General features: G+C 37.6%; 1 protein-coding gene across 3 annotated transcripts in view; it reads right to left on the bottom strand.

Moving 5' to 3' along the window:
• Positions 1–6,313: 6,313 nt before the first annotated feature.
• The window catches only part of galnt13 (polypeptide N-acetylgalactosaminyltransferase 13), a 49,169-nt gene continuing 40,276 nt past the window's right edge, over positions 6,314–15,206 (bottom strand). For 2 of the 3 annotated variants that reach the window (XM_087804234.1, XM_087804235.1), the window contains one exon: positions 9,084–9,144. Coding sequence is in view for 1 of the 3 variants with exons in the window: in XM_087804236.1 (XP_087660362.1) it covers positions 9,004–9,144 (141 nt within the window). In the remaining 2 variants the exon portion in view is untranslated. Of the gene's footprint in view, positions 9,145–15,206 lie in introns of all 3 variants that reach the window. The other variant, XM_087804236.1, reaches the window with a different exon arrangement.

Here is a 15,206-nt window from a genome sequence, read left to right on the forward strand (position 1 = left end):
AAAAACTCTCCCTTATAAAGTCCAAAAATAATCTTGTGCCCCTCGGACTTAAAAATGTCATAGTTTTGATCTGGTGTTGGATTCCTACTACAAGTGAAGATGGCTTCAAATAAGGGTAAAAGCGGTGTTTTGTGGAAGGGCTCTGTGAATGATTAGTCCACAATCAGTGGCGCGAGCGGCAGGTTCCCGCCTCCTTATCGCTGCCTTTGTTGCTAAATGGAGATTATCACTTCGGGAAAGCTTGTTTGGAGCCACTTCCTACATGCAAATCAATACATCTTGTTCGCATGCACAAGAGTGTATAGAGAGGTATCCACAATCACTGGTTTATACGTGTGTGTATCCCCCCCACACACACACACAACCCTTACCACTGTCGTCGATTTGACCCCCACCGAGACCCCGGACACAAACCACAGCTAATTAAAGCTTCGATTCGATGCGGCCGCTGTGGAACTTCGGGTCCCTTCAACAATTAAGTGCAGGATTCTGTTCTGGTCTCCGGTGAGAAGAAAAAGGCAGACTTGATTATTCCCCCCCTCCCCTCGCTCTCCTCGCCGCCGCCGCCGCCCCGACTCATTATTGGATTCACGTCTGCGACGGAGGCCGAGAGTATCGAGCAGCCGGAGAAGAGCTCGCGAAACATGCAATCAAGACATTTAAGCAACTTTTAGACATCAGACCCGAAGCTTGGTGTTTGAAGACCAGACGCCATCGCAGGGGGGGTCAACAGGCTTTCGGAGAACCAGAGTATATTATCAGGTTTTGCAGCTTGAGAAGAAAGATGGAGTATATAAATTAATCTCATTTTTAATTTCAAGTGTGAAGCTTCAGCAGGGAAATCTTAACTAAACGAGTTAGATAAAGTCAACTCAAAGTCAGTTGTGGGCCCTTTAAACGTCAGATTATTTATACAGTAACAACATTAACTCCTTACTAAACATGACAACTAGGCTTGGGCAAAAGTACCATCCAGTGGCCATATGCAACCATTTTATTGTTTTTAAAAGGCCCTCTTGAGGAGTCAAACTATAGGTTTTCAGAGAACTCAAACAAGGGGCCAAAACCCAACTCTCCTGACTCACTCACATGTTTTCAAATGTTGAAGTCTTCCTCTCCAAGATCCCTCATCATGACCATATTTTGAACTTATTACTTTATATTTATATTAGATTATTTATATTATTCTCTCCGTTCTGAAATCTCAGCGAAAGAGGAGTTACGAGAGCGAAGTACATTATGACCTAATAATGGCTTCACTCCTCCTCCAGCCAGCTGTAATCACACCCCGCTTTGTTTATACAACGAGTCCCGTGGAGGTGGAGACTTCCTGGATTAGTGACACACAGTGAGCAATCACAGCAAAGTAGGTGTAGTTATGCTTAATAGGAAAGTTCAGAGTTTTCAGTGGGTGGGGCTTAATCACATTTTCTAATGTAAATATTTAAATTAAAAGAGAGTTTTGTACAAACAGACACATACTGATGATTACAATAGAGTCCAATATCTATTTAAGAGACACTTAAATCAACACATTAGTTGATCTTTCAGCAAAAAGTTATAGTTGGGGGCCAAACGAAATTTAAATTAAAAGAATACTACATAAAAACATCTTACTTTAAATATCATTTAGCTTTTTAGCTGAAATGACTTACGAAAGTGATGAAGGGTTAAATGAAGAACAAGAATCAGACAAAGTGAGTCAAGTATGCTAAGAAACACAGTGACACCAGTCAAATATTGATTTAGGGGCCCCCAAAATTTTGTTTAAATATTTGTGTTTTGCACAATTACAGAAAATGTCCTTCAATGTTACTCTGAAACTTTCCACCTTTTACCTCCAGTTTTCAAGGGTATCTTAGTTTTCTATCTTGGAACCCTGACCTTTAGATTGACACTAGTTAAACATACATTTTGAGAATATTTACTAGATGATTACAAAAGCAAAGAGACTCAGAGAAAATCTGACGTAAACAGACTTTGGGAAACAATTAGAATAGTTGTTTTTTTGTCTGCTGTTTATTTATTGTTTGCAGTAATTGGCTGAGAAAGTTTTGCACTTCTGAGCCCAGATGGACGAAAGACAAATTGGCTGAGCACAAACAAGAATTTGGAAAAAGAAACATGGCTTGTATTTTTATGTAAATTCGGGAAGAAACAACAATCTGATCGATGACATCATGCGGGGCTGGCTTCCAAAATACTACCTCGGGTTACAATGACCTTCTACAGTCACCGATGGTCGGAGAGAGCATGTCTTGTGGAGAGAGAAGAAGAAGAAGAAGAAGTGTATTAAAAAAAAACCTCTGGGATTAGAAAAAAGAAAAGAACTGACTCACCAGTCTCCAGATGAAGGGGAGGAGGAGGATATAAAAGGTAATGAAAGGGGCGATGATGTACGACTCTGAGGCCGCGGCTCTGATAAATTGACAGTTGATGCCGAGGTTTCTTCTTCAGCGCCGGACAAAATTAGAAATGAGTGTATGAGACGGACAGCTGGGGGAGACAGTTGGGAGAGGCGGTAACTGAGAAGAAAAGTAGACGATATGAAGGACTTTCTTTTCGCCGTGAGCAACACGGTTTTCTCGAGCCATAGAAGTTGTTTCACAGATTTCATTGTGGACCGTGTTTCATCGAGTCATTGGTGATGAGTTTTGCAGTAGATCAGCACCAGGTTTGGTGTCGACCTGAGGTTGAAATCTCAGCAGCGATTAAAATAATTCATTTAAAATTGTGAAATTAGCTTGTGTTATTCACACGCTTATAGCTAAAAAACAATTAAAACAGGGTTTTGCGATTCACATTAATTGAATATATAACTTTAAATTCCCATATGTCGATTAAGGGTTGGGATTATTTTCAGAGTAATCTGTTCCTTTTAAGAATAAAAGGCAAAAATGTAGCGACTGGAGCTGTTGTCTAAAGAGACACTTAAAAACATCCAAAATACCTCCATACAACATCTGCAACGTCCATCTATATTTTAGGTTTGTTTGTAGCGGAAGTTATCAGTCTCTCAACTACTGCCTGATGTCTTTCCTCATTTAAACTAATTTCAAGAGTGAATTTGCAAGATTTACACCGATTGCTTCCGCAACAAACAAGTTTAAAAGTTAGACTTTTTTGATTATTTTCGGAACAACCTCATGTCAAGGGTCCAATACAAGATGGAAGTTACAGACGAGTAGTATGGAGGTAATTTCCGATGTTTTTAAGTGTCTTTTTGGACGAAGACAAAGACAACTGAGCTCCAGTCGCTACATTAAAATGAACAAACATTTTTGTCTACTACTCTGAAAATAATCCCAACCCTTAATCAGATAAGAGTAAGTAGAAAATGAGTGAAACGTTGAGAGAACCATCACTTTAAAGGCATGTTTTAGTAAAGGTTGAAGAAAAGAAAGAAAATTCCTTATATACAAATTAAGATGTAAAAAATAAATTTGCAAAATAAATAAAATAAAAAAATCAGAAGATTAGATTATGGGATTTATAATCCTTATTTATTATGTATTTAAAATGTTTAAAATTGTATTGAAATTGGACCCATTTACATTCTTAGATGGGGTCTAATTATTGAATTCTGTATGTGATAAATATGGGTTTAATGTTGTTTTTTTTATATGTTTTCTTAGGGGTTTTCTAACACCGTATTCTCCCATTTCCCCTTAAACCTCCACTGAGACGTCAGTAGTCTACATTCTAATTCTGAAAGACTATAAATATCGTTTTTATTCGGAAACGCAGTCGCCCTCCTTTGCATTCCACGACTCGTTCTCTATACTCTTTAAAATGACACGGTTTCCACCGAGAGACCTTCTGATCGTGTTCCCTTCCACAGAGGGACGGCGAGCCACAGATAAGACCTCCATTAGGACCATTATTTTAGACCATCTCTCCCCTTAATGGAGTCCCCGGGACCTGCTACAGGCCTCTATCTAATCCTCCGCGGCCCCGTTAACCAGCCATGGCTCTGGCTTCCTACCGACGTGGAGACTGTCTGAAACCACTGTGGGTCCCAGCAGGACCCCTGCTGAGAGCCAGGCGAGGCACTGATGTGTTGTCAGCGCTGCAACAACAACTATTAATACCTCTGCAGCGGCTACTTGAGCGAGGCCGGCAAAACACAGTGATTATGTGCAGGAAACACAAATAAACAGTGTTTCAAATGAGCATCATTAGAAAGTGTAAACTCATCATTAATAGTTGAAATTCCATTTCATTTCTAATGCAAGAACTTGCTCAATAAACAACAGCAAATAACCAAAACTGGTCTCTAATTGACCATTAAATCTATCTGAGGAATGATCCCGAGATTCATGATCCCAGATAATAATCCTGATAAACGGTGTTGAAATGTGTTGTCTTTTATCTAAAATGTATATATATTTCTCTCTTCTGTTGTCCTTGAGAGAGAAAGCGAGATTTTAGCCATGGAGAGCAAGGAGTCATCGATTAAAGGATGAAATATCCAGCTTGAGTCACAGTAACATGATCAACATGCTTAAAATAACCTGGTTGAAGATGAACATGAAGCGCTGCCAGGATCTTTTGCCGCAGTGGATCGACATCTAGAATTACAGCTGAAGGCATCGTGGGACCAATATTTACTCCAACAATATGTAGTAGCGGGGAGGATTTAGCGGGGCTATAAATCTATTCTTACGCACTCGGCTTTTATCGTAGTCGTTGTCGATTAGAGAAGGAATCGTAAAATAAAAATATCCATCATTGCGAGATGTTGGCAAATGTTCAGCTCAGAACGAGTAGCTTTGGAAGATCAACCGCTTCTCCATATGGTTTAAACCAAATAACATCGAAAACATCAGAGGAAAAGCGTGGATCGAGGTGCGTTGTGAATGATCTATAAGCCAAAAATCGTCAACATAAAATGTCATCTTTACAGCCAAAAATCAAATATCAATAAAGCTCTAACAAACAAAAAGACCCATACTGGTTCACAAAACAAGGTATCGGTTGGGCTACACAGTTGAAGTAAAAATAAACACACTCTCTAAAATCAAAATATGAAAACACAAGAATAAAGTCATCCAGTAAAACAGAGAGTATCGGATAGGGGGAGATAATTTACGGCCTTAAATCTCCCCCTCTAACCACTAGGCCAAGGGTTGGCAATTAAAATTCTTCAAGGGCCACATTGAATTCTGTGAATGTAGTTAGGGGCCGTCAAGAAAAAAGAAAGACGAAAAAATCCCTAAAAAATGGACATGCGTCATTAGGCCATGACATTTACTAAGCTAAATAAGCTGCAATTTTATTCTTTTATAGATTCGTTTTTTTCAAAACATTTCTTCAATGAACTTAAAAAAAATTTTTTGAGGGATTATTATGTACTCGAAAAATGACACACAAAAATAGAGAAGTGTTATGTTAAAATGTTAAATAATAATATATACATTTGTTAATGCATTAGAACCATTTAAACATGATCATACTTTGACATTACGAGGGCCGCATAAATACAGTCAAAGGTGCCCAGGTTTGCACCAGGCTGAGATGACGTTGGTCAGACTTGAATTGTTTTGGGCTCTTAATATTTTGAGTACACAGGTGCGTTCACACTGAGAAGTGCGCAAAAATTGAGTGCGCTAAGCACACTCAGATGGCCGGAAAATTGAGTATGGATTGATGGACACTTTCCACCCTCAATGGCCGCCATCTTAGTGACGTAGATGACGGTAAACGTAAGATAAGTCACTGACGACACGTCTTCGGAGCAGATACCGGCGTAAATGTCTCGGGAAAACACCAATTTTACCACAAAATAACAATGAAAACACATTGAAACACAACCTAATAACTTGTTTTGAAAAGTGCTGTCAAGTGTTGGCGATAGCGTTCCAACGACCGGTTGCAATCAGCGTTAAAAAGTAGTAGAAGAAGAAAGCTGTCGAGTCATTTCCGGTGAGTGTGTAGCAGCAGAGTTTGATTTGAGACAGTAGTATCCTGTCAAAATTTGAGCACTGCGCAAGTAAGTGCACCATCTTACAGTGTACTGTGAAGCAGTGCACTTAGAGAAGTGCACTAATTGACACATAGCACAGGTCTAAATAATAGACAAAGATGATTCTGATTAGTTTTCATCCTGGTATTATCAGATCAGAATCATCTCTCAGGGTTATTAACAGTGAGCTAAGAAAACATTATAATGTATAAAGTTAAATAAAATGAGGTTCAAATTAAATTCTTTCATTCTCTGAAGACAAGGTTAAGTTAAATTCCCTCCATCCATCAACAGTAATTTTCTATGAAAACTGTCAACGACACAAAAAAAAGGAGAGACATTCACCTCTCGATTTGCGAGACTCCAAAAACCGTTTTATTGAACAACTCCACGACTTTCTTTTTTCTCTTGTTATTTTCGTCTACAAAAGAGGCAGAAATGTACAAACAGGTGCCACCAGTACATCGAAACATGACATTCCTATCACTACATCATGCACTCGAAAGCTAAACGCGAAACAATACATGTGAGTACCAAAGACGTGATTGAATTTTCTTCTGAATGCCAAGTAGGCACTTAGCAGGGATTTCGTCTCCCAGCAGCATTGATATCACTTTCAGCGTTTAACGGGGCTGATTTCCCGATCAAATAGATAAACACTCGACTCTATTAAATCCCAAGGTCGCAATTTCTCCTTCCTGAATTTTCAAATATAGCTCATTATGCCTTTTTAATATTTAGACTCATTCTCTCCCGATTCAAGTTTTAAAGCTTCTTATAAAAATAAGTGGTTCTGTATGTACAACAACAATCAAGACAACATCGTCACTTCTGTACAATGAAGTTTGGTAGCTGGTTGATGACGCGACGGTTCACGGTTTTTAGCTGGAGAACCGTGGTTTAATCCCTTCAAAGAAACACTGTTGAGACACATTTAAAGGCACACACACTGAATATAGTCCGACCTAAGACAAGTGTTGAGGATTCGATTGTGTTGATGTCGCTCTGGAAGTAAGAAACGATCCTCTGTATTCTTCTATAACGGATGAACAAACGTGATAAATCTGTCGTATAGAAGCAGCACTAGTTCGATTCCCTCACGTCAGTTATCAGAAGTCCTGTTTCGAAAACAACAAAACAATCTTTATTACTGAGGCTGTAAATTAATTCAAATTTTTCCACAAGTCAAAGGAAAATGAAGAGCTAATAAATGGCAATGCTAATTGCTAAATACAATGCTAACTGCTAAATACGACCGTATCAATATCACTTTAAGTGCCTTTGATTTTTTTTTTAAGTTTGCCAAACCCTACCTAGGGATAGATGCCCATAAATGGCCAGGATTTATTTAGGTTTTGATTTAATTTTCCCAAATGATGATCTTTGACTAAAATACAGATATTCAGTATGCTTTTAGTTTTTTTTAACAAATTTTCTAACAAGCTTTTATAGTCTTGTTTGCTAGTTTTCATTCTTTAAGAATATTTACAGGCACTTTTAAAGTACTAGCACGGTTCAAATGTACTAGTTTGGTATCAAAAGAAACGACTCCCATCCCCACCCGGCAATAAGAACAAAACTCTAACCCTGATTAAGGATCTACACCAAATGCTACATTTAAAAAGAAGGTAAACAAAATCCGAGATATGTTTAAAAATACATAAATAAATGCAAGATGACTTCTGGTTTTATTCAGTTCATTTTACCACTTCTGTGAGGATCCATGGTGGAGACGGCTTGTAAAAGTGTCGAACAATGAGCTGCATTTTGTTTGATTTTTGAAAGTATGATTAGCATTAGCAATTAGCAACAAACAAGATTTTTTGACAAACTCTTAGGCAGCGATAACAAATACAGCTGCAGTTATTTAAGAAGATAATGTGTCGTGTATGATATTACCGGCGCAACACGACTAATGAAACTTGAAATATTTCCTAAAATAAGCTAAAGTTAAAGAATAAATAATAATTCTAGTGTCTTGAGACCCAATCAAGTTTTAGTTTTATCTTGATACCACTCAGTTTCGTGGGGCTTTTAGTCTGTAAAGTCCTTTCTTTGTTGCTCTCTTGACAGTCGGTGAGAGCGGTGCTTGGCGAGATCCACGATGGTCCAGAAAATAACATGTCGACATCGACTCACTCGCCAAGCATCATCCTCACCGACTGTCAAAAAGAGCAACAAAACCTAGGAAACCCAGGAAAGGACTGAATAAAATAAAAGCTCTAGGAAGGGGAACGTGACACATTTTAATGATTCCTGAATCTATCCGGCACTCATTTCTTGAGGCTTATGAACTTCAAATTAAAGTTCCCAATAATGTAATACTGCTCTGGAAATATACTTTGTCACGTGTGTGGGGGGGGGGCAACACCTTCACAAAGTCGAGGTCGACCCACTGGACCTGAAACTACAAAAGGACATCCAGGACCATGTTCTCCAACAAGGGGCAGATATTAACCGGGATAAATGTTAACGGCTTAATGACTGCGATAGTGTAAAGTGCACGGCGAAGGTTTACAGCTCGTCTCCTAGCAACATCAGCCTTTAAATGTCAGTCGACCTCTGGCTTTGGGGAAAATACTCACCTGGAGGCTAGAAAAAAAAAATCGCTCTATTTGAACAAAACGGCTTGATGAGTGATATGTTGTTCAGCAGATGTTTCGAAGGTAGTTTCAGCATCGGTGTGAGGAGCAGCAACACTACAGATCGTCCCTGATGGCAGCACCAGGTCCATGGAATCATCGTCGGAGGGTTTTTTTTCCTGCAGCCGGACCGAGTGTTTTTTGCTTTCATCGTTCCCCAGACGGAAATGAAGTTCTCTCGGTTCGACTTCCCCCCCCTCACTCGAGTGACAGGTGTTCGGCTTCTCTCTCTACTGAAGAGGGAACAGAAAAAAAAAAAAAAAAGGCGAGACCCCTGCTACCGAGGTCTTCGGCTAAAAGCCCTGGCTGATGAAAGGAGCGATGTTTGGAGCCACCTGCCCGGAAAAAGGAGCGCCGACACGGGGGCCGACTAATTGGACGGAGGACGAGGAAGCGTCAGATGCTCAGGGTCATGTTGCGGAGCAGCCACTGCTGCGAGCGGCTGCCGGTGCAGTCACGCAGGGTCGGGACCAGCTTGTCGTCCTCGGAAGGCATGTCCAGACACTGGTTGCTGTTCACGTGCAGCAGCGTGAGCCTCTGTTGGGGAGCAGAAGCACATGCATGACCCAGAGAAACAGTTTCAACAGAGACGGATTCTTTAAAAAAAAACATCCTGAAGCGACACGAGGATGGAAGGATAGCAGTCGCTTGAAAGTATTTCATGGTTGAATTTAACATTTTACATGTTTTGTGTCGAAACGTCCCCATTTTTCGGTTAATTCTACGTCTCTGTAGCTTTTTTAAAAAGTGATCAACAGCTGTGATTGGTCAGCTGGGCGGCAAAGCTCTGTGGGAGCTGCTCAACAACAAGGGTTGTTAGGAGTAATGACACCTTGTGTACAATGTTGAGTTTTGCAAGTACAAATACATTTAAATGCTTTGTATTGAAATGTCAATTATTTGTATATTGAGAATGTGTTGTTTAATAAGAAAACTATATAATTTGAATGATTTTTTTTTACAACGTTTGATTTTGTAATTCATGTTATTCAAAATAAATTTACTAAACTACATTTTTTTTTATTCATAGTGTTATATCTTATATAATACATATATTATATTATATATATCATTTACATATGTATTTATTTATTACGTGATCGTCTGAGCGTCGCATGGTTGGCTGAAGGTTTGATCAGGTGTGGAACTATTATTTGAACATTTTAATAATTTCTAAAAAATAAATAAATACATGTAAAAAATGTTTAAAAAATATATTAAAAGTTCACAAAAAATTGTGTTAAAATACAACAACTTTATTTTTCATGAAAAATTGCTGTATTTTCTGTGGCTATTGGAAAAAAACAAACAGACCTCCTGAGGGATCAATAAAGTTTTACCTTACCTTACCTTACAAAATATTAATTATTGAATTAAATTAAACAAAAAATAAATGATTAAAAAAATTAAAAAAAATCTCCATTTGAAATTCAACTATACAATATTCAGATATTATGACATACCTTCATACACAGGAACACTATCATCCTATTGAAAACGTATATTTTTATTGCCAGTGTTGTGTGTTGTGTTGTGTCAGTACAGAATCAAAGAATGAAATAAGAATAACACACAATATAAGCAATAGAACATATACCTTCAAAAAGAAAAGCGCGTCAGCAGAAACGTTTGTGCAGTGTTGGCTCAACGGCCCCGCAATGTTACTTCAGGACCAAACTAATATGAGAAAATATGACATGATCAGCTAACTGGGTCTCTGCTGGTACCACACACAGCGCTGTCTGCAGCATTTCCTGCAAACTGCTTTGCTCTGCAAGCTGACAGACAAGGTGATTTCAAGCTCCCTGCACAATGGAGGGAAGAGACAGAGTCACACTTGGAAGGCTTTGTCGGTCACTTTGGGTCAGAAAATGAAAATGCAATGGAAGTCTTTCCACAGCAAGTGACGAGCTATTCGTTGTAATGAAGTCACACTTAATACAACGAGAAACTTAATGGGATGCACTAATTACCACAACCACCTTACTTTAGGTGCCAAAAAAAACAAAACACTCCCATCATGCATTTCTACACATTGCTATTAAGTGACGACCGATTAGTCGCTTCAATCCTCTGTTTTAATTCTATGTCTGTTACTATGTCATAAGTGTACAACAGATGTGATCAGTTGGCTGGGCGGCAAAGCATTACAGGTTACTAAGAGGGTCGTTGAAAGAGTCGGCACCTCATATGCAACATTGCATGATTTATCAAGTTAAAATAAATGTTTTTTTATGTATAAAATAACTTATTTTTCGGATTACGTTTAATTTGAAGTTTTCAGAACATAAACCTCGCAATACTATGTACTATGGACGGACCAATGTACTATATAAGACCAAATACTTTGGATACATTCAAATTACATTTTGACACAAAAGGCATCAGTATTTTAGAATTGATCAGTTTCTTTACAACAACGGTCATTATCATTATTTATATTCTCTAATAGCATAGAGCGGGGGTGTCAATCATACTAAATCTTCAAGGTCGAGGGCTTAACGAAATACATACTTAACAAAAGGTTCGATATTTCCTTTTAATTCTGGGATACTCGACCCATCTTAGGATATATTTTTTTCTCCTTAATGATAAAACCCATCAAATTGATTTCCTTCACCATCAATTTTACTTTCAAAGAAAATAATTGCTGGTGTTCATCACCTGTATTCCTTATCTTTAAAAGTGTCATTTTCCTAAGGTCAAAATATCAACATGAACATTAATCTACTTTGATTAATGACTTGAACAGCGGGCGAAGGGAGTAAGAACACCTTAATAATGGAATGAAATCCAGCAAACACTTGAAAGTACTCGTGCGAAGGCAAGTGGTTTCTTCAGTATCTCGTGCCTCACAAAACGATTTCCACTGCGAGTTGAACCTTCAAATGTCCTTCTGTTGAGGAATCAAATCCACAGTTTGTCCCTTTAGATTCTCCGGCGAGCGCTTGACAATAACTAAAAAAAAAAAACAAGTCAAAACAAAACTAATGATCAGAAGATCATGAGCGGTCTCTGGTTCTGTCTCATTAAAAAGATAAAGTTGTCACAGAAAGGACTCAGGTGAACCGAGGGACTTCTCACGTCTATAAAAAGAACAAAAGAAGATTTTAGGAGTTTTTTTCTTTTTTTTTTTAATAACAAGACATTTGAAAATGTCACCGCAGAATAAAGCTCTTAGTGACAAAATTAAGATTTTTAGCTTCCTGCTGCAAGTGTCTGCTTCCTGCTTCATTGGTGTCACAATTACCACTTTGACGACGCTGCACTTTTTTGTGTTTTGACAAAGGTCACGAGTGTCGAACGCTAATCTGTGTAATTATTTAGTCTTTGGTGTCACAATGCCGGCAGAATCTTTCCAGTTAATCGCCGCATTCATTCATCCTCCAGTTAGCACCGTGATTATGTTATTAGAACTCTCTCGGAGATTTGATAGAACAAATTCAAAACATGAATCCGCCGAGCAGCAGCCGAGTTCAGCGACGTCTGCTTTGCTTTAATTAAAAGCAAATTAGAAATTGTCGAGGCCTCCGCCGAGAGCTCGTTCGCACGCTTTAATACGGTTCCTGTCGTGGGAAGTGGATGATCCTGCACTTCTCTGATGGTCCTTCCAGTTATAAACATAGTTTGCCATGTTTGGTTGTTGTAAACCTGGTTTCAAAATAAAAGATTTCAAGGTTATTTAACAAAATATATAATGATTTTTTTGTTTTGTAACATCCTCCCCTAACTTCTGTGTATGTGTGTGTGTGTGTGTGTGTGTGCGTGTATGTATGTGTGTATTTCTGTGTAGTTCAGTTTGTTGTTGTTCATACAATTATATTTTATTAATGCACTTTTTTTTTTGTTACCGTTTTATTAATTATTATGATTTTTTTCTCAGGTTTCTATTGTGTTTATTAAAATCATATTTATGTTTTATATATATATATATTATTATTATTGTTTTTGTAGTTATCTTTGATTAGTTTAATTATTAAACTATTGCATAGATTTGAAAAAAAAAGTATATGACCTTTAAATACAGAAATGATTCAATTCAATTGTTTAAAAAACGTTTTAAAAAAACAAGAACATTCAAATAATTATTTTGAACATTTTTATTTTGTTATTATTTATCATATATGTGCTGTATGTCTTTATTGAATGTCTTTGTATGGTTATTTATTGCAACGTGCAGCGTGGGAAGAATAAAAGGATATGATATTGCTTTTATTTTGAAGAGAATGAATACTATCATTAATAATCAATAAATAAATTAAATGAAAAAATAAATCAATTATAATTTTTCAATTATATTCAATGAAAAGGAACCACTTTCGATATTTACAGCTACAAAACCCCAACTATTTAATCATATTGTGTTAACTTTTTCAAGTTATTTACATCACTTTTTTTTTTTAAACTAAACAGAAAGCCACAGCACCCCCATTCAGAGGGAGGAGGTACTGCATGATAAGGGGCAGCAATCCTGAATAACAAGATTCAAAAGCAACTGGAATTGGTTTCCTTAAAGTGAAAAAATAAAAGAAAGGCCAGCTGTCTTTCTAGTGAGCGGAAGACCCGGGTCTGACCCGGGACAGATTTAGAATCTCGTTTGTTCGAGGATTCAATGAGCTCAAGGAGTTTTCGGACCAAAACCAGCATTAAGAAGAAAATGGACGAACAAACATTGGGATTATCAGAAGATTCCTTCTTGTTTTCCCCGGAAAACATCCGACGCCTTAACTTAGCACAAACATAAACAACCATAACACATCAATGAATTATGTTTTGCGGCGATAAATATTAAAGAAGATCCCGGTTCTTATGTTAAGCCTCCATTCATTAAAATGAGATTTCTCTGTTGACAGAGGATATTCCAACTAATGAGCAAACAGAGCCGATGTTTGATCTGCAGCTATAAAACACAAGGGTCCGAGCGCCTCGCCTGGATACCAAAAAAGGGGCAGACGTGCACGTACATGCACTACAAGAGAGAGAGTTAGAAGGAGATAAACCTTCAACTAGTATGTGTGTGAGAAAAAATTAACTATATATATTTTTTACCATACTATATTTATATAAATATATATTAATACATATATAGTGTATTGATGTTTCAATTAAACCTACAACCGCTAGATGGCAGCAGTCGTTAAGTTCCCCGTGGCAAAAGAAACAATTAAATCTCTCGATATGCCGGCGATGACTGAGGACGAGAGGATACTGTTAACTCCAGAAGCTTTTTTGTACATAATCCTGTTTTTAGTTCTATTAATTCAACTAAATGAAGGCGGAACAATCACAAGATGTAATTTAACAATTGTTACGAAAATAATACTAGTGAAATGTGAAAAGAACTCGTTTCGGATCATATTTTGAGATTTGTGTACATCCCTATGGACGAGTAGGGGTGTGTATTGGCCATATGATTTGTATCTGAAATTCTACGATATATTGTGATACTGTACTGTAAGTACAAAGATATATTTGGGTATTTTCTAAGGGTTTGACTTTGGCAGTTTTGGCTTTTAAACCAAAACATCAGTTTTAAAAGCTGCCGGAGTTGACTGTATCCTCTCGTCCTCAGTCATTGCAGGGATTCGACTCTTTCTTAAGCTGCCAAGGCTGTAATGACTGCTTCCATCTAGCGGCATTACGTTAAATTGCAATATAAACTATAAAAGGGCCAAGATAAATATGATATGATTTAAAAGCCAAATATAAAACGATACAGTGCTCTAAAATATTGATACAGTAAAAAATTATATCGTGATATACCAGTGAATAAATATTTTCTCAAACCCTACTAGTTTACTGGAAACGGAAAAAAACATAAATGTTAAATGCTAAACTGTTTGATTGTTGATTGTTGTTGTTGATGAGGCTTCACAAACCATCTGATGCTGTATCATGATACAGTTTGAAAGACTAGATGGCACACTCAGTGAAAATGATGTAAGGTTTCATTAAATTAGTAAATTAGAGTCGAATATATAAAGAGTGCCATCTAGTGGCCTTTCAAAATGAAAACACTGTATCATGATACAGGTGATATCGTATCATGATACAGATGATGTCGTGTCATGATACAGATGATGTTGTATCATGATACAGGTGATGTCGTATCATGATACAGATGAAATCGTATCATGATACAGGTGATGCCGTATCATGATACAGATGATGCCGTATCATGATACAGATGATGTCGTATCATGATACAGATGGTGTCGTATCATGATACAGATGGTGTCGTATCATGATACATGTGATGTCGTATCATGATACAGGTGATGTCGTATCATGATACAGGTGATGTCGTATCACGATACAGGTGATGTCGTATCACGATACAGGTGATGTCGTATCATGATACAGATGAAGTCGTATCATGATACAGATGAAGTCGTATCATGATACATGTGATGTCGTATCATGATACATGTGATGTCGTATCATGATACAGGTGATGTCGTATCATGATACAGGTGATGTCGTATCATGATACAGGTGATGTCGTATCATGATACAGATGAAGTCGTATCATGATACATGTGATGTCATATCATGATACAGATGAAGTCGTATCATGATACATGTGATGTCGTATCATG

This window comes from Callionymus lyra, chromosome 12, assembly GCF_982586985.1.
Source record: "Callionymus lyra chromosome 12, fCalLyr1.hap1.1, whole genome shotgun sequence".
In the NCBI taxonomy this organism is placed as follows: domain Eukaryota; kingdom Metazoa; phylum Chordata; class Actinopteri; order Syngnathiformes; family Callionymidae; genus Callionymus; species Callionymus lyra.